Source organism: Engystomops pustulosus, chromosome 1, assembly GCF_040894005.1.
Source record: "Engystomops pustulosus chromosome 1, aEngPut4.maternal, whole genome shotgun sequence".
Classification (NCBI taxonomy): domain Eukaryota; kingdom Metazoa; phylum Chordata; class Amphibia; order Anura; family Leptodactylidae; genus Engystomops; species Engystomops pustulosus.
This window is the reverse complement of record NC_092411.1, coordinates 131,619,399-131,641,093: the sequence shown is the minus strand read 5'-3', so window position 1 is coordinate 131,641,093 and position 21,695 is coordinate 131,619,399. Positions and strand designations below refer to the sequence as shown.

Genomic DNA, 21,695 nt, shown 5'->3' with positions numbered 1-21,695 from the left:
CAGCAAAGGGAGGTAGTCTTATCAGAAGCATGCAGCCAGCTTCAAATCCTTATCTCCGCTGAACAGTTTGCTGTAGTGATTTTTTTTCCAGGGAAAAGCTGAATCAAAAGCTACATGTAAATAAATGTTGCATCCTCATCCTTTCCTTCTGCTCTCCTCAAACAAAGAGTGCACTGAAGTTTGCAAGCAGGGAGAATCGCTTCCAAACCATACTTAATATATGTATGACAAGTCTGCAGATTGGTTTTATGCAAAAATGGATACAATATATTCACAGTGCCGCGTATACATGAAGAATGGAAGGCTGAGACAGTTATTGAAGAGCCATTACAACCATTTGTAAATCTGAAAGGACAAACATTTGCTTTGGCTTCATCATATTCCCTGGAAAATGGGTTTCCTGGGCCACTGGCAACACACTTTGCTAAACTGTCGCTGGTGAGATTTATAGTGTGAAAGTAGCTGCTGTTTGTGAAGGCTATTTTTCTCTTAAAAGTAGCAGTAAGGGGTCAGCTAAACAGTTTATGTTAGGGAAAGAAGTAAAATACATCTTTATGTACATCTTCAATTGTAGAAATTAATGTACATAAGCTGCTGGTGACTTTTGTAGCACAAAGTGATACATTTCTGTTTCCATTTCTCTTACAGATTTGGAGAGCTATCTTGGTTATAATTCCCATATAAAAATAAAATTAACATATAGTCCCAGTGCATCTGTAGCATTACTTTACTGTTCATGTAAACCAAATGAGCCTTTAGTGTTGTGCACATTTATAAATCCGTAACTTCTTAGTGACGCAGCATGAAAAAGCTCTAGTGACCGGGCATTTTAGCGAATTTTCGTTTGCTTCGGTTTAAGGGCCATAACTTTTTTTTTTGCATTCTACCTTAAATCTTTTTGCTGTGTTTTTTTTTTTGGGACACATAGAGCTAGTTAAAAAGCTAATATAAGTTTAAACATTTTTTTTTTTTTTATTTCAGGTAAAAAGTGGAAAAAAGGTTGGTTTTTTTTTTTGCAATTTATAGTATTTTTTTTTTCATTTTAAATTAACTCAAAGTAAACATTATTAACCCCTTATTTTTCAGCTCAATGACCAGACTCGATTTTTCAAATCTGACATGTCTCACGATAATTGGTTATAACTTCGAAACGCTTTAACATATCCCGGTGATTTTGAGAATGTTTTCTCGTGATACATTGTACTTCATGTTAGTTATAAAATTTAAGTGATACGTTTTGCGATTCGTTCTGAAAAAAAGTGAAAATTTGGCAAAAGTTTGTAAAAATTCTTTTTTAATTTTCCAAGTTTGAAATGTTCTGCTTTCCAGACAGGAAGTGAAACTACCCAAAACGCTTGATAAATTACATTTACAGAATATCTGCTTTATGTTGGGATGATATTTTATGCGTCCTCTCATTTTTCTAGAATGTTATGAGGCGCAGAACTTTAGGTGCGATTTTTCTCATTTTCATGAAAATTGCCAAAACTCACATTTTGAGGGAAAACTCAGCTTCCAAGTGACTTTGTAAGGCCTAAATAATAGTAAAACCCCATAAATTACCCCACTATAGAAACTTCACCCCTCAACGTATGTAAAACAACTTCTATTAAGTCCATTAACCCTTTAAGTGTTTCACATGGGTTAAAACAATATGGACCTGCGATTTAGAAACTATGGAATTTTTTTGGAAAATACATTCATTTAGGCCAAACTGACAGTTTCAGAATAAATTAAATGATGAAACGCACTGCAACGTTTGATGCCCAATTTCTTCCGAGTGTACTGATATCCCATATGTGGTGGTAAACTTCTGTACAGGCGCACGGCCAAGTATAGAATGAATGGAGGCGCCATTCACAGCAGATTTGTATTGTCACATTGTACTACCTATACATTTTTATTTTTTTTGGTAAAACAAACATATAATAGCTTATTTTTTTTACGGGATGAGATACAATGTATAGATAATTCATTTAGGGGGTCTATAGCTTATTCATGAGATTTTATTAACTATTTCAAGGGGGACACAAACAAAATCATCAATTTTAATTTTGGATTTTTAGCTTTTTTTTTTCCCGCTCACCGTAATGTAAAAATAATATTTTATCTTTATTCTCTGGTTCACTACGATTGCGGTGATACTTTATTTATATAGTTTTTCTTATCTTTGCTCAATTTTCCTGAGCAAAACCAATATTGGAGAATATTGTATTGTTTTTACTATTGACAACTTTTTAGGGCCATAACTTCTGTATTTTTCTGTTGTCAGACCTGGTTGAGGGCTTATTTTTTGCAAAAAGAGTTGTTCTTTTCAGTCGTATCATATTTGGGAACGTAGCTTTTTTTTAATCACTTTTTAGAACATTTTTTGTGATGGTGTTTGATGAAAAATTGTATATTACGGGAAGTTTTTCATAGTTTTTTTTTTCATCGTTCAATATTGATTTAGATTTATTGTAAAGATTAATACGGATGAGGTGATACCAAATATGTACATTTTTGTGTAACTGGGGAGATTATGGGACTTTTTTTTATTTATTTAATTAATATTATAAAATGATTTAATCTTTTTTTTTTTACTTTCACATATTTTCCACCTTTTGGCTTGAACAAGCGATCATCCGATCACTTATTCAAGCCTCTACACTGCAATACACTTGTATTGCAGTGTATAGTGTAAGTAACTGAGCATGCCGCATGCTCAGTTACTTACAGCCGGGTCCTGCCAGGAAGGCAGAACCCGGCGAGAAGAGGAGCCGACAGCCTCGGGTCACTCGTCGGGACCCGGGCCAGCGGCAGGAGGGATCGGATCCCCCGGTAAGCACACCAGGGGGGGTCCGATCCACGGGGGACACACTTGCACGCCGCGGTCATGCTTGACCGCGGCGTGTAAAGGGTTAAACACCCGGGATCTGAGTTTTTCCGATCCCGGGTGTTAGTGCCGGGTCTGGGCTGTGATATCACAGCCCGACACCGGCACTATACTGACCCAATGCCCCGAAATCTTCTTCTGACGCGCCGCTGTAGAAAAGCGTCGCGTCAGAAGAAGTACCCTTAATGTTCGATGTAGATTCCCGATAGGGCGGTCATTAAGGGGTTAATGAAGTCCCTATTTTGTTTTCGTTGTTTTGATATATAATATGTATAGTCTCGGGCAAACGGAGTGACTATGGCGATGCTTTTTGTAGTGTAGTGGGGAATTTTTTTATTATATGCGGAAATGTCATTGTCATTTTATGAATATTTATGAATATTTTTTGTGTGTGTGTTTTTACTTTATATGTCCACCGTGAGGTCATTTTCATTTTCCCTTTTTTTTTAAATTTTACTTAATTTTTTTCTTATAAAAGTTTTCCCCAGTAACTGAGGCATCTATGGAGTCGACAGCAACACCGGCTCATGCTCATTCAGTGCAGTACTGTGAGAAGCAGAGAAGGGAGAAGCAGTAACGGACGCATCTCTCTTTTACCTAGTGTCTCCGGGTGTCTCTGACCGGCTCCTGTTCCCGCAGCTAGCACAGGAGCAGCAGAAAGCTGCAGCGACGTCTACTCACATAGCCCTAGTTTTTGCTGCTTTGGGCACTTGCCAGACTCTAGGTGGTAGAGCTCTCAGGACTGCTTTGGCCAATTACTGGAATCAGTAGACACGTATGAGCAGTGAGGTTATCATTTTTCCATGTGTGACTGCTGACTACTATTTCACTGAAGTGATAATGGGTGACCCACCACAGTAAACAGGAGGACACCCTGCTGAAACAAAGTGATGGAGATACCACAGTGCTAGAAATGCATTGTTTTTAGAAATTTTACCTAACCAGTTCACCAAAAGCTTTTTTGGTAAGCCGTGAAAAACTCAAATTAAGAATTCAGATGCAGGAAGAATTCATTCAAAATGTCAACGTCTTTCACGTGGATTTAGCTGTGAATTTCAACCTTTCAATTCACACTGTAAATCCATCTTGTAGTAGACATGCCAAAAGTTGTTCAATATGCACCATAAAAAACATCTCTTAACATAGTTAAAGTTTGAGAAAAATATAGCATTTAACACCCTAGAATTTCCAAGTATGGAAATATATCCTCTAATGTGTTCCTAATAAGATATTCACCTGTTTCATATTTAGAGTTTAGTCATCTCACTTAGCAGGGCAATACACTCAAGGTCCATCATCCTTAAATTGTTCTAAAACATGTAAATTTAAAACTATAATGTATTTATGATACATATATACATAATGATATCTATACTTGATTTGCTCTTAAACCCAAAAATAGAGAAGAATTAAATTTCCAGTAAATATGTATATATACATATTTCATATACAAGGCTTCACTATTTTTGGATAACAAATGGAGTAAAAACTCACACAAGTTAGCCTTTTTCAGAAAGCAATGACCTTAAGTAATACAGCTAACTGGCCCAGCTTTTATTTTGAGGCCTGCTTGAGACTAATCCAGACAGATCAATTACTCGCTATGTACACATGAAGCATGATGTCTCAGGGCTCCTCCCATGGATCCGCACTGTGGAGATCCCAGAAGAGTTTCAGGCATTGGTCCTGCAGGTGCAGTTTCTCCACAGGGCTGTGAGAGCCATGAATAGTAAAGGTTTGCAGCTCAAGCACACTGAGCCTGTTTAGCGACCACTAAATAATCCCCATTTAATCAGATTATGTAAATTCCTACTTCAGTGCCCTCAGCTCCTCTCCCCCACAACCTCCCTTTTATTGAATGCAGGAAAAGCATTACAAATCTTGCTAAGAGGCTGTGAGTAAAAAAAAAAAAATTACACTTAAACACTATAACTTTATTTTCTAGCAAAGCAGATTAGGTTGAATAAAAATAGTTTTATTTTAGTAAGAAAGGTGAGAACAGAACTTAATCTATAGGTGAGTGTTATGTGAAGCTATGCAGTTTAATATCCCTATGCCAAGAAAGAACTTCCCATTGCACATAGCATGAACCTCAAACATGTATAAGGGGGCATATAAATTCTCGGATCCTTACAGACCCTTTAGACAGCAGGTGTAGTTAATATATGACAAACACATGTAAAGCTGCTAGCTTGGAAATCTATTGTTACAACCCATAAAAACATACAGATTTTGTGTGCATTTGCTCAGCTGTATACAAAGCAACATTGTTAAACAAAATGTAAAAGTAATGCCTTCACAGCCATAGATCTATATTCAATAATGAATCAGATGTCATGGCAAAATAGCATTAATGGAGCAGCATAAACAAAAATAGGTTTTTACCAAAGCTTAGTAGATTTGATTCGTAATTAATCATAAGATCCATTCCAAGCCACAAAGTTAGTTTTAAAAAACTTTAGGAAATGTTTATTTTACATCTTTAGAAGTTACAATGTAACTTTGGAAACGGCCACAATGTACATCTGCAAATAAACACACATGTAAAAATAAAGACAGTTTGCCCCCCCCCCCTTATATTATATCCCTAGTCCTCCAGTATATTCATCTTCAAAACCCGGTGTTACAAAAACAACTGTTAGGCCAGTATCTAACTATATTAGTAGAGGAAAAAGAGTTCCAGTATAGTAGGTTTCGATAAAAAGTGTTAAAGGTAAAAGTTAAAGGCAAACATCTGCACATGTTGGCACGTTTCGAACTGTTTTAGGTCCTTAATCAATACATATTATTATAAAGGTCTCAGAAAATTATGAAACGTACCATATAGACTCTCCACCAGGGGAAGCGCAGACGATTAACACGACTCCTTATAATGATTAGATAAGTTATAATACTAATGCAGATATAGAATGCATTTCAGACTGAATGTCATTATTCATATCAACGAGGACTAAATCATGTAGTTCAAAATGTGTCAACTTTATAGCCATATAGATGTGATTAAACTATTTTCACACTAGTTGTGATTAGTTAAGAGATTTGGTTCTAACAGTTTTCCATGAAACTAATTTTTCCTGGGTCTGGACCATTTTTTTTTCCTGTTTTTGTGCATGGATTTGTGAGAAACAAGGAAGTGGTGAGCTGAAACCATATCTTTTAATATATTTCTGTATACAGAGGACATCACACGTAGTTCTCACAAAGTGTTTACTCTGAGATGCTACACATTCCATCCTGCACAGAAGCAAAGGGCATTCTAACAACATAGCAATGTAGAAACAAGCATATTTACAGTAACTCATTCAATTTCTGGGTTGTTGCTATGCTGCTGTAAGGGAATGGCTTAAAGGACATCTATCACCAGGATGAAGGATTGTAAATCAAGTACACCGACATACTGGTGTGTGCTCCCTCTGGCAGGATCTGCTCTTTTTTTAGCATCTTATGCCCTGGCTCTAAAAATTGTGAAACAATTTTCACAACTATGGAGCCCTACAGACTCATTTGCATAATTTTGAAAAGCCTTTTTTGTATAAAAGCTAGAAGAAGTGCAGATCCTGTTAGAGGAGGCACAACTAGGGACAGATAGGGACAGCTAGCCTTAAGACTTTCCCTTCCTGCAGTAGGAAAAAACAAACACATACCAATAGTTATGCAAATCCAGGACAAGAGGACAATGCAATACAGAATCAAGAGACTTATCATAAGTATCTGAGAGCAAAACTGCTCTAGTTACCATGGGCAGATAGAACAGTTTTACCTCAGATACTTCTGGTAAATACCCCCCTTATCTGTCTGAAATGGACAGACCTCAGCAGGCTTTTAGATACACTGCTCACCAGATGAGAAAGAACCAGAAAAAGGTAGAAATAAACAGTTTTTCTTTATAGATGTGTTAGAAAGTTTATTATTTTCACCTACATAATTGATTGGTGCAATGAAAACATTTACTTCATAGGTTTAGTTTTGCTTTTAAGTTTTGGCTCCTTCTACATTCCAGGGACAATTAATGTGACCATTGAGGATGAGAAGATAAGATCAGTTTATAGCCACATCAGTCTTCTCTTTTGCAGACCTCCTAATGTGTATTAAATGTTATGTAGTGAATAGTGGAAGTAACAGAGCCCCCTGTTTTACTTTAAAATATTATCAAATAAAAATGCATTCGTACCTATTATAATGTCATAGCTGCAAACTTAAATCTACCAACAAAATCAAGCATGATGCCTTCACTGCCAGAGATCTATATTCAATATTGAATCAGATGTCATGACAAAATATATGATGCTGTTAGATGACCACTCACATCTTGGCTGTTGTATATAGTCACTTTGGGTCACATTTACTTAGGTGCTTGCATCTGTTTTCTTTCAGACTTTGCACGTTCTTTAAGGTGCAAACTGCTTGCACAGATATTTAAGAAATGTCCGTGCCACATTTGTGTCGTAGCTGAACTATGATTCATGCAACACTAATTTCTCCACTGAAGAGGGTGTTCCGGTGCTCAGTCGGATCGTGCGACAGATTTATCATCAACAGAAATGTGTTGCACATCCTATGTTAAAGGTGCACCAAAAAGATTGCGGTACACTCTGTCGGAGCTGTGCACAGAGCACCAGTTTCATGCAGAACGTGCGCTAGAAAACCTGAATCTGGCGCACCCTGCATTATACACAGGCAAATTGCATTTACTGCATTTTTAACCAGTCTTAGTAAATGTGCCCCTGTGGCTTTATGTTATGACTTTGGGCTTTCCACTACTTTAAATAGTATTGATGGAGCAGCATTAACAATTTCAAAATAGATTTGATTCTTAATTAAACTTATGATCCATTCCAAGCCACAAAGTTAGTTTTAAAAAAAACTTTAGGAAATGTTTATTCTACATTTTTAGAAGTTACAAATGTTTGATATTGCACACTTCACGGTCTTTGAAAATGGCCACAAGTGTGCAAATAAACACACATGTAAAAATCCCCCCTACTTTATATTATATCCCTAGTCTTCCAATATATTCATCTTCAAAACCCGTTGTTACAAAAGCTACTGTTAGGTCAGCATCTAACTATCTAACTATATTAACAGAGGAAAAAGAGTTCCAGTATAGTAGGTTTTGATAAAAAGTGTTAAAGGTAAAAGTTAAAGGCAAACATCTGCACATGTTGACACGTTTCAAACTGTTCTAGGTCCTTAATCAGAACATATTATTATAAAAGTCTCAGAAGATTATGAAACGTACCATATAGACTCTCCACCAGGGAAAGAGCAGACGATTAACACAACTCCTTATAATGATTAGATAAGTTATAATACTAATGCAGATATAGAATGCATTTCAGACTGAATGTCCTTATTCATATCAATGAGGACTAAATCATGTAGTTCAAAATGTGTCATCTTTATTTTTTAAAAGCGATTAGTTAAGAGATTTGGATTTTAACAGTTTTCCATGAATCTCGTTTTTCCTGGGTCTGGACCAGTTTTTTCCTGTTTCTTTGCACGGATTTGTGAGAAACAAGGAAGTGGTGAGCTGAAACCATTTCTTTTTAATATATTTCTGTATAGAGAGGACATCACACCTAGTTCTCACGAAGTGTTTACTCTGAGATGCTACACATTCCATCCTGTACAGAAGCAAAGGGCAACATAGCAACGTAGAAACAAGCATATTTACAGTAACTGATTCAATTTCTGGGTTGTTGCTATAGAAGAGCCTAAGACATTTATAATGCTGCTGTAAGGGAATGGCCATCTATCACCAGGATGAAGGATTGTAAACCAAGCACACTGACATGCTGGTGTGTTCACCCTCTGGCAGGATCTGCTCTTTTATAGCATCTTATGCCCTGGATCTAAAAATTGTAAAATAAGCATGAGGGGCTCCAGGCTCCATTAACAACTAATTTGCATAAGCCTTTTTTGTAAAAACCAAGGCATAAGAGCTAGAAAAAGTGCAGATCCTGCTAAAGGAGGCACAACTAGGGACAGATAGGGAAAGCTAGCCCTAAGACTTTCCCTTCCAGCACCAGGACAAAACAAACACACAACAATAGTCATACAAATCCAGTTCATAACCAAGAGAAGAATGCAATACAGAATTAAGAGACAAGCGGCTGGTAAGAAGACATGCAACAGGTCAAATAATTCACCATACAAATGCCGTGGTTGCGCTGACCGTGGCATTTAATGGGTTAAACACCCGCAATCGGATCCCCCTCCGACCGTGGGTGTTACCCAGGGATGTCAGCAGTAGATCCGAATGCTGGTTTGGCTCCGATGCAGAGCTGAACCGGCATCGGCTTAGCGCCGTACGAGTACGACGCTGAGATTTCTGGGATATTTTACTACATGACTGTCCTGTGGATAGATTATCTCACCTGCCTCGTGGATCTCTGCAGCTCCTGAGTTGTCTCGTGTGTTCCTTCATTTTCACTGTGATGTTTGTTCTCTAAGGCCTTGACATACAGATATATTATACAGTGCTATAACTATAATCCACTGGGCACTGTGGCAAATTCCAAAGGGGTCCCCACCTACCAAATTTAACCTGTGCCTCATAATTTGAGTACACCATCTGCCATCTTGGAACTTGTTAGTGTCTTGCTATCTTTTAAATTTAGCACCCATTAAATTGATCACTCTTTGAATTTAGTACCCTCATAGCCCACTTCCTTTCCCCAACTAAGGTTTATGCTCCCTTTTAAGTTATGCCTCTATTTAAATCAAGTACCCCCCTTTAGAGTGCTGTCTATTTCCTTATTGCTTCCATCTTAGTTTGTTTAAAGTCTCCTTTCTTCATAAGTTCCCCCTTTTACAGTTAGTGCCCTCATTTTACCCCTCCTCTTCTACCCTAAGTTCCTTATTCATCATATTCACTAAATCCCTCCATCAGCTCCCCATCCCCCCTCCCTGCACACACCATCAGATCCTCATCCCCTCAGTCTCCCCCACACTCAGTCAGCTCCATATCCCCTCAGTCTTCCACACACTCCAGGAACTCCCCATTGCCTCAAACTCTTGCCCCACACTCTATCACCCCCCACACACCATCAGCTCTTCATCCCCTAAGCCCTCCACACCATCAGTTCCAAATCACCTTAGCCCCCCACACACACACACCATCAGCATTCCATCCCCTAACCCCCACACACCATCATCTACCATCCCCTCACCCCCCACACACCATCAGTTCCAAATCACCAGAAGCCCCGCCATGCACCATCAGCTTCCCATCCCCTCAGCTCGCTCCACACTATCAGCTCCTCATCCCATCATCCCCCCCACACGCCATCAGTTCCAAATCACCTCAGCCTCCCACAAACCATCAGCTCCCTATCCCACACTATCAGTTTCAAATAACCTCAGTCACTCCACACACAATATCAGCCATATATCCCCTCCCCACAAACACCATCAGCTCACTATCTCCTCAGATAGTGGGAATTGGACTAACTGGAATTCAGGGGTACCAGAGTACATTGGGCTGAACACAAATGGAAGCCAAACATCATTTTCTTTACACTTCATAAATACTTGATACTTTGCTTTGTTTGTGGCTGTAATGTTTGAAAAAGTTCAAGGTTTATAAATAGGTTATAAAAATGCCACCCACACAAAATGGAAATCTTTGCTATGTCATATGTAAAACATAAAAGTATGTAAAGAATTATCCCATGAATTTCACTATGTTTTTAGTTCTCCAAGGCAATGACCCCATCTCACAAGTTGAGTACACCCTCTGCCATCCCTCTGCCATCTCACTGTCTTTTAAATTTAGCACCCATTCATTTGCTCCCTCTTTGGATTTAGTACCTTCATACCGCTATTAGTTTAACTGTCTATTTCCTTGCCCCGACTAAGGTTTAGGCTCCCTTTTAAGTTATGTCTCCATTTAAGTTAAGTTCCCCCTTTTAGAGTGATGTCCATTACCTGTTGCCTCCATCTTAGTTTGTTTTATGTCTCCTTTCTTCAAAAGTGGCACCTTTTATAGTCCGTGCCCTAATTTTTACCCTCCTCTTCTACTTTCAGTTCCCTATTCACCATATTCAGTAAATCCCTCCATCAGCTCCCAACCCCTCAGTTCTAGCCTCCACACTCCTTCAGTTCCCATCCCGATTAGTAACCCCTCCCTTCACACACTATCAGCTCCCCATCCCCTTAGTCTACCTCACAGTCCATCAGCTCCCCATCCTCTTAGTCTCCCCAACACTCAATCAGCTCCCCATCCCCTCAGTTTCCTCTACACTCCATCAGCTCCATATCCTAACAGTCTTCCCTCACTTCATCAGCTTCCCATGACCTCAGCCCCTAACCCCAAACAATCTCAGTTCTTCATCAGCTCCATATCACCTCCCCCACATACCATCAGCTCTCCATCCCTTCAGCCTCCCCACACCCTATCAGTTCCAAATCACCTCAGGCCCCAATACACCATCCGCCCCCATCCCCTCATCCCCCCAACACACACAATCATCTCCCCATCCCCTCAGCCCCCATATGCACATGATCAGCTCCCTATCCCCTCAGCCCCCACATACTATCAGTTCCAAATCCCCTCAGTCCCTCCACACACACTATCAGCCCCATATATAGACTGGAATTTAGGGGTATCAGAGTACAGTGGGCTGAACACAAATGCATGTCATACTTCATAAATACTTTGTTTTGCTTTATCACATAATATGTCAATAAAATACATTTAAGTTTGTGGATGTAACGTTTGAAAATGAGGAAAAGTTCAAGGTGTATAAATAGTTTATAAAAATGCCACCCACACAAGACAGAAATCTTTGCTATATGATATGTAGAGTATGGAAGTATGTTTTATGGGGTGTTGTTTAAAGCAGTTACAGTGCTCCACTGAATACAGTTTGAAGTTCACACGCCACTGATGTCACATCCATTTATCCCTAGGACAGTTTGCTGCACTGTCTCATTCAAGGGAATGGGGCTAAGCTGCAATATTATTACAGCCACTATACAATCCATAGTGTTGTGCTTGTTAGACTGTGAAACAGCAACAGTACTCTTCTTTTGGCTGCAATCTCTCCGTACAGCTCATCAGGGGGCTGAGAATGGTCTCTTCCCCAACATACAGATATTGATCCTCCACTAAAAAATTCAGAAATACCTCTTTAAACCTCTGGATATTCCCACGAAGGCAAGTTTCTTAAATGTACTCAAGATAACAAAATAACACATTCTCTTATTCGCTGTTATTAACAAAAATCCAGCATTTCACAGACATAATTCCAAACCTGTCTCTTTCAGTCCTGTTGTACACAATTTTAGTTGCCCCTGGTTGTCGACCCTGTATCTTCTCAGTCTGCCATTAGGGTCGGGAGCCATTTTGCTTTTTTGTCTGATGCCATGGAGCGCTCTCTCTGCTCCCTGCACTCTAGCCCCTCCCCTTGCATTCCAGGACTAAGCTCTCACTGATTAACACTCACTGACTTCCTGCCAGCATGTACAAAGCATGATGAGATCTACAAGTTACAGGCAGATAAACAGGCGGATGAGTTCTTTATCCAGGGAGTGGGAGGAAGGCACATCTGCAAGAGCTGGAGAGTGTCATTGTGTGTAATGCATCGCACTCATCATCTCCCATCTCTGATCTGTCCAATCTCTCTCTTTCTATGTCAGATACTAGTGCAATGTTCAGAAGCTAAGTAAAAATGTATATAAACCTGTACCCTGATAATCTAACCACACTGTCATCTTACAAAACTAGATGGATCAGGGGCGCACTTGCTATGAGGCGAGTTGAGAACTTCGCCCCAGGCAGCGCGCCTCCTGCTGGACGAGCGGGCGGCATCGTGCTGCAGCTGATATAGCCACCAGGCTGCACACTGCCGCTGAACCTGCAACCCGGCTGGCGCGGCTACTCAGCCGCGGGCACCTGCAGACACAGACACCCAGCCACCGGCGTGGCCACCAGGCAGACTCTGCAACCCAGCCAGCCGATGACACAGACACCCGAGTGGCCGCCTGCGCAGCCACCTGGCTGCCCACCCGCCGGCCCTGCCGCCCGCTAACTCAGCCACACGCCCACAGCCACCTGCTGTGTGTGTATATATGTTGCATGTGTGTTTGTGTATGCTGTATGAGTATATATGGTGTGTATTCTGTATGTATATGCAGTATATGTGTGTATTTGTAAAGTGCTGCCGAATTTGATAGTGCTGAATTCACACGACCGTATAGGGTATGTATGTATGGAAGTACTACATGGTGGTACGCTGTGTCTATCTTATACTACATAGCGGTATACTGTTTCTATCTTATACTACATGGCGGTATGCTGTATCTATTTTATACTACATGGCGGTATGCTGTATCTATCTTATACTACATGGCGATACACTGTATCTATCTTATAATACTTGGCGGTACAGTGTATGCATTTTATACTACATGGCAGTATGCTGTGTGCATTTTACACTACATGGTGGTATGCTGTATGCATTTTATACTACATGGCGGTACACTGTATGCATTTTATACTACATTGCACTACACTGTATGCATTTTATACTACATGGTGGTACGCTGTATGCATTTTATACTACATGGCGGCACGCTGTATGCATTTTATACTATATGGTGTCAAGCTTTATGCATTTTATACTACATGCCGATATGCTGTATGCATTTTATACTACATGGCGGTAAGCTGTAAGCATTTTATACTACCATATTTTTCGGACTATAAGGTGCACCGGATTATAAGGCACACCATCAATAAATGCCTTCTAAAGTGTCTAGGTTCACATATAAAGCGCACCGGATTATAAGGCGCACCTAATTATAAAGATGAATGACCAGCAGGTGGCAGACCTGTGCACAGTTCAAGGCAGCTGTTGTCTATAAGTAATAATAATAATAATATAATAATCTTTATTTATATAGCGCCATCAAATTACGTAGCGCTTTACAAATCATAATATATTCATATATAAGGTGCACTGGGCTATAAGGTGCACATCAAAGGATTTTTTGTGCACCTTATAGTCCGAAAAATACGGTACATAGTGGTACGCTGTATGCATTTTATACTACATGGTGGTACGCTGTATGCATTTTATACTACATGGTTGCTTTATTTTCACACCAAACCGATATGATGGATCTGATCCTGACACATCTGGCCCCTAATATATTACATATATGAGGGGGGGGGGCGCCTCTCTTTAGCTCGCCTTGGGCAGCAGAAAGGCTTGGTTCACCCCCGAGATGGATCATAATGGGGCTCATTTACTAAGGGTCCATGGACCGCACTATCGTTGGATATTCATGCGACAACGTTCATGTGAATCCCAACTGATTTGGACTAAGAGTGGGAGGTTAACATTTAAATTGTGTCGCAAGATCAGCACTTACATGCACCGGGAAGAAGAAGGTGAACTCCGGCGGACCTGATCAGGGAAGCGACAGATGCAGGATATCGGGCTCACGCTGGTAGTGAATCGTGGCAGCTGTGCATTTTTGTCGGGGAAAGCACCTCTGGGATTGCGCAGGGATGGGTAAGTGAATGTGCCCCAATGTGTCTGCTTAGAGAGTACCCGTCCACACCCTGGAATTTTACACTGACCATCACTGAGTGATAGGAGCTAAAACAGCAATAAAATTATAAAGTAAATGGTCAAAAATGATCTTTATTGTATTAACATCACTTGGTGGATTGAAATTTGATCAGCTCTAATATGACAGAAAACATGACAGGACATGTTAGAGTATGTTAACACATGTAATTCAAGGTGTTTCAAAGCTTTTCACACAAAAAAAAAAAAAAAAATTCTGCATGTGCGCATTTTCACATGGGTGTTACTGGGTATGGTGGGGCAGGGCACAGGTTCGACTGCTGAATTCACTATATCCTGCTTCAACGCCAAAGTCTAACTACATCTCCCCATACTGTTTTTTTGTGTTTTAATTTTCGTTAATAATAAAATTTATTTATATAGCGCCATCAAATTATGTAGCGCCTTACAAATCATAGGGGACATATACAAATATATTAAAATATTACATTGTACAGTCATATGGAACAATAGGAGTGGGGGGGCCCAGCATTCTATGAGGAGGAAAGGAGTGCCACAATAGGCAAAGAGCTTGGATAATGGTACAGTGATAAGGATACAGTATAAAATAATTTAATAATTAAAAATGCTGAGGCTTGAACAAGTCACCAGCCGCCATCTTATATAAAAGGTCCAAGGGGAAAGTGACTGCAGAGAAGCCTGGAGCTTGGGATATATCTGATGTTTGCTGGATAACAGGCGGAAGGAGGACATAGGATGGATTAGTAAAGAGAGAGTTGACATTTTATGCAGTTAGCCAGTGTGATAGGCTTGTCTAAAAACATGGGTATTAAGAAACTTTGGATGGGTGGGTATTAGTTTGAGAGTCCGGGGAAGGGTTTTCCAGAGAATTCCTGCAACTCGGGAGAAGTCCTGGAGACGTGCATGAGAAGTTGGAATTAAGGTAGAGATTAGTCTAATATCACTGGCAGATCGTAAAGAGCACAGGTTGGGTGATAGATTGAGATAAGAGAAGAGAGGTAGGGAGGTGCAGCATTATTCAGAGCTTTGTGGATTAGGGTTATTATTTTAAACTGAATTCAGAAGGAGACGGGCAACTAGTGCAGTGATTGACACAAACTGGAGAGCGTTTGCTCTGAAAGAGGAGCCTGGCTGCTGCATTAAGAATAGATTGGAGGGGAGAGAGTTTAGTGAGTGGAAGATTGATTAGTAGGGAGTTACAGTAGTCTAGGCGGGAGTGAGAAAAAAAACATCATTTTAGAGGTTTCAATTGTCAGAAATGGGCGGATTCTTGAGATGTTTCTTAGATGCATGCGGCAAGAGTGAGCAAGATATCTATATGAATATATGGTATTTACAGTATCATCAAAGGGGGAAATCCATGGCACCTTTTGAAGTCAATAGATTTATGTAATGGATGGAATTGATGAGTCTTTCAAAGAGAGAATGTTTGTCACTCTGTTTTTGTTAATCATTAGCGGGGTTCCCCTTTATTAGCTTAGTCAATCTTGGCTAACATAACTGGTAATGGGCTCATGACTTTATATAAACTCTAGATTAGCTTGTTAGTTCCAGCAGCCCCACAGTACCCATCACATAGGGTGATTACTCCACTAGCCAACCCTGAGCATATGATCTGAGCATATGATCTTACTCTATTCGGTATAGAATCACGAATAAGATAACAAATTATGTCATTATACAGTGATCAGTATATGTGCTTCACACTACACTACAGCCTTGGTTAAGTGTTGATGTTATTTGCAAGAGGTTTATCTGTTGCAAGTTGGATATTTTATTACAAAATGTGGCAAATAACTTTGAACCTTTGCACTATGCTGTGACATACGTGGGTTTGTTAGAAAATCATTGTTTCATATTATTATGAATACTGTTATCAGCCCTACATGATCTATAGCAGTACCTGTAACACACTGTGAAGTGATAAAACCCACCAAAATGTATAGCTAAAACATACTTATGAATATATATGAGGATTAGAGATGAGCGAGTATACTCGTCCGAGTATACTGCTCGGTCGAGTATTAGCATACTCGGACCGGCTCGTTACTCGGACGAGTATCTCGCCGGCTCGAGATCGAGCAGTAAATTAATAAAATAAATTGAATAAAAGTATTTTTATTGTAAAAAAAAAATATTACACATGTTTGCAGATGTTTTACTTGTTAGAACACATTGAAATAACACTATTCTTCACTTTGCAGGTGTTCGCGCGTGTCTCCCGCTAAGTTAGGAGATGTGCACGAACATCTGGAATGTGAAGAATAGTGTTATTTCAATGTGTTCTGCACTTAAATGGCCCTGTATTCACTGTTTTTAATGTTTTAATTCTATTCTTCACTTTGCAGCTGTGCGCGCGTATCTCCGAACCTATCGGGAGACACGCGCGCACACCTGCAATGTGAAGAATAGAATTAAAACATTAAAAACAGTGAAAACACGAACATTTAAGGGCAGAACACATTGATATAACACTATTCTTCACTTTGCAGATGTGCGGGCGTATCTCCGAACCTATCGGGAGACACGCGCGCACACCTGCAATGTGAAGAATAGAATTAAAACATTAAAAACAGTGAATACAGGACCATTTAAGTGCAGAACACATTGAAATAACACTATTCTTCACATTCCAGATGTTCGTGCACATCTCCTAACTTAGCGGGAGACATGCGCGAACACCTGCAAAGTGAAGAATAGTGTTATTTCAATGTGTTCTAACAAGTAAAACATCTGCAAACATCTGGAATTTTTTTTTTGCACTGTTCTTTTACTGTTCAGTTTTATTAAAAAAATGCTCGGGTCTCCCATTGACTTCAATGGGGCTCGTTATTCGAGACGAGCACTCGAGCATCTGGAAAAGTTCGTCTCGAATAACGAGCACCCGAGCATTTTAGTGCTCGCTCATCTCTAATGAGGATGTCTTAATACAAATACAATATACTATATTCTTAAAAGCTGTACTTTCTGTTTAGTTTTAGTACAGGTTACCCATATTTTTAGCACATTAATAAATTATCTATTAACCTACTTAGAAATTAGGCTTTTTAATTAAGTATTGGCATACAAAGGCACACAATATAGTGTACCTGTGCAGATTATGACAAATATAAAGGAGGGGCTAGTGTGAGCCAGTGATCTCCCAGGAGGAGAGAAAATATGCGAGCATCTCTGGGACCAGCAGTGACACGCGTCGGACAAAGGGGAAGGCTTCTTATAAATGAGGCTGAGGGCTCCACATTCAGTGCTTGACACTATTCAGACATTGACAGGACTGCCGAGATACAACTGCTTATTCTGTATGAGAAGATTCATGATGTTCAACTGGATGCTCTAAACATAAGAAGAAAGCTTGTCATTTTAAGAATTTAAGATTATCCTGGTGAGTGTCATTTATTGTGTACATAGACATTATATTTCTTTATTTTACATTTTATGTCTCTTCTTTTTGGTTCTGTTTTTATTCACATACATAAAATCTTGTCCTACTTACAGTAGTTTCGAAGAATTCAGATCTATTGTACATTTAGATGTAATTCTTTTGTATTCACAAATAATTAACATCATCCTATCTATTCTTCTACATATTATGTATCTAATGTTAATAAAGTGCGCTTTAAAAGTGGTAACTTTAGCCTTTAAATTTAATGTATACAATAATTTTATGTGACACCTTATTTTTCGATATTTTTAAAAAACCTATTAATTTCTGTCAGTGTAACAGTGTAGGGTTGTTATAGGCTTTTTGGAAAACATGAAAATGCCTTAGGCATAATCAGATTTAATAAGTGAGAAATAAAGTTTGCTTTAAGACTTTACATTTTTCTGATGCCATTTGTGGAATTGATACTGAATACAGTATAAAAATACACTATACTTTTGGCAGTTTTTTTATTTTCAGTAAATTTTCTGGTATTGTTATTTTTGTTATGTTTTCCAGCAAAACAATTATTTGTACTAAATCAGATATATAATTTTTAATGTTTAATACTATACTTTTCTTTTTATCAATACCTATAGCTTTTATTTACTTTTTAATTTCCCCTAGACATTCCTCTGGGAAAATGACCCGCAAAATCTTTACTAACACAAGAGAACGATGGAGGCAGCAGAATGTCAATAGTGCTTTTGCTGAGCTGAGGAAACTCATACCCACCCACCCACCGGACAAGAAATTAAGTAAAAATGAAACTTTGCGACTGGCTATGAGATATATCAATTTCCTTATTAATATACTTGGAGACCAGGCTATAACAAAAGCTGGAGCAGCATCACAAACAACTATTTTAGGCATCTTTGAACCTGAGCCGCAACTGTCAAGTATACAAGAATGGACTATGATGGACCACTGCAGTGACTCTTCTCCTGGAACAAGCAGTGATACACAGGACTGCTGGTCCTTAGACCACTCTCCATAGGACTAATTCTTTTGGTTAGTGGATTGCCTGTGAATAATGTTTGTATTTCTATTTGTCTATTTGTCTTTCTTATGTATTATGACACTATTTAATTATTATTTTAACAAAAACAGAAGTTAAAAGAGCATAAGAAATGTGGTTACTTCTGCAGTAATTTATTGCAGTCATGACTGATGTAGAATAATTGAGTTAGAATATTCAGTTGCAAACGCATTACACATTATGGAAAATGCATACACTGAGAATACAATGTTGTCCATCAAAAGATTTTACTGTATAGATGTTTCACCCGAAATGGAAAAAAAAATATATTATCAATCCTCAATATGAAATTGCATGTCATCCACATTACACTAGTTGCCAAGCAATTTCATATTGAGGATTGAAAATATATTTTAAAACACATATAATTAATTGGATAATTTCATTATCATAATTTGTTGAATGTGGGTACAAAACAGCCACAGGGAAAGGGGATTTAATCTTGTGACTATTCAATAAGCAATGTAATTAGTATAAAAACTTAAGAGAACATGTGCTCATAAGAGTTGTTATGTAATTGTTAATATGTATTATTTTGCTTTGTATTTAATTTATTCATAGGTAACTGATTTTAATGGTGCTTATAGTGACAGATGTATATAGCCCCTGATTTCTTTTTTGCAGAAAATATGAAGTAAAAAAATAATTGCAAAGTATTATTTTATTGAATATATATTGACTAACTAAAATAAGAAGCAGAGCATTCAAAAGCATTGGTTATGCACATTACAATTGTAATGTTGAATTTATTGAAATTGTGCACTGGTATGGCACAGAATTTTACACTTATTGTAGGACATGACCGTTTTCAGTTTGGCACCCTTTCAGAAAAACAACATTTAGTACAGTAGATTGGATTAAAAGAAAGCATTGGAGAGTCAATATTTTTACAAAAGTAAATATAAGATACAGTGTTGGGATGAAACTGAATTTTACCTAAAAACAATCAGTCGAAATACAAACTGAACAATGTGAGTTTTCACATTTGCTGTTGACATTTGAATTTCTGTTTATTCTTTCAATAATCATTTTGCTTATTGTTTTGCTTACAGTTTTTATTTTCAAGTAAAAGTGCTATGTTTTTGAGTAGCTACATTTGCCAAAGATTTTTTTCAAGTGTTAACATTTGTGAAATTAATAATTTGTATTTGTTAACATATCCAATAAATTATTGAATTCATTTTTTAAATTTGCATTTCGAACATTTCCTTGTAAATGTTGGGGACAGGGAAATAAAATCTAGAGGGAATTCCAACATTGATAGGACTGGTGGTACAAAGAAAATCACTGAGTGCATGTTTTATAGCAAAAAATTGCAACATATTGACAAAATATACTCCCCTCTCTCCCCAATCCAGAGCCATCTACATACTGGCCTGAGCTCTCTCCATACATGGCGGTTTTTGCTGCATTATACCAAAGCCTCCCCTGCAGTGGCATAACTATGAGAGACAGGGCACCCTAGCAGGCTACTGCATGGGCCCCCCTTCCCAAAATATACATATTAGTATACTCACACATGCGAGTTACAATCACATAAACACACTCATGTGCATATACACATACATACAGTGCCATGTGCAACATACTCACATACAGTGTATGACACCATATACACATCACAGATACTGCTTATATACATCACAGTATATGTTATATATATATTATGCTGGACATGTGTAGTACAATATAGATATAATGGTGCACATCCTCCATTCTTTATTGTGTCAGGTCGGATAATGGGGCCCCCTGACACTGTGGTCCCCATGGCGGCTGCTATGCCTGCTACCGCTCTAATGTCAAGGGGTGCCAATCAGATGCTATATCAGCTGGGACCCTTTCCCAGGATTCCATGGCATTAATGGAAAGATCTGTTATCTTAGATTTGGTCTAAGATAGGGTCTAATACAGATCCACCAAGTTGTCAATTTACTTCTATACAGTTTTACGGCAGTATATTGTATAAATGATTCAAAAACAAACAAAACATACCTAAAACTCCTTCCCTTTCCCTGGAATCAAAATGAAAATAAACAATGCATTTGGATTTTTTTCTTACTTACCGGTACATGGCATGCAATATTAAATAATGACACTAGGATGTACAATTTGTTACTCTAAAACAAGCTAAAAAGTTATAGATGTTTGAATGTGGGGTTTAAGCATAGTAAAAATATTATTTTGGTATCTGCATTGTAATGACCCAATGAATAAAAGATAGGAATTATTTGAACCACAAAGTGAATGTTGTAAATATGAAAACTGTCAGAAAATAGCACAAGTGTGTTTTTTGTCAATTGAACTGCATTTGGAGTTTTTTTTCCAGCTTCCCAGTACTGTACATTGCTTGGGATATTAAATAATGACAGTAGGCAGTAAAATTTGTCCCAGAGATAGCAAGCCTTCAAACAACTTGGTAAGCGGAAAAATAAACTTTGGAAGGTGGGGAGTGAAAAAGGAAAAGCAAAAAGGGCTTAAGGGGTTAAGGTAAGTAAACTTTAGTTTAGGTCTTACATTTTGATGAAGAACCAAAAAAGATTCTGACTCCTGGCAACTTTATTTCCTCTTGACACCTTCTCATTCATCGGTCTTCAGTCTCGGGGCTCATTCCCACAGTCTTGTCCATTGACGATTTGCAAAAAACAAATCCGCTTTCAATCCAGTTTGCTTTAGTATTGAATCCACATCTGTTTTCTACCACGTCCATATGGCATCTGCTGATCCATGTTGTGTTAACACATTGTAAATGCTTTTCAACTACGTTAACACTGTGTAAACATTTTGTATTGCACCCGCTTC

The 21,695-nt window shown here is 38.5% G+C and overlaps 1 protein-coding gene across 1 annotated transcript; it reads left to right on the top strand.

The window, feature by feature from the left end:
• The first annotated feature begins 18,500 nt into the window (after positions 1-18,500).
• Positions 18,501-18,854, top strand: TAL2 (TAL bHLH transcription factor 2). Its single transcript, XM_072138951.1, has one exon. It carries the CDS (start codon positions 18,501-18,503, stop codon positions 18,852-18,854), a length of 354 nt encoding a protein of 117 aa, XP_071995052.1.
• The last annotated feature ends 2,841 nt before the right edge of the window (positions 18,855-21,695 follow it).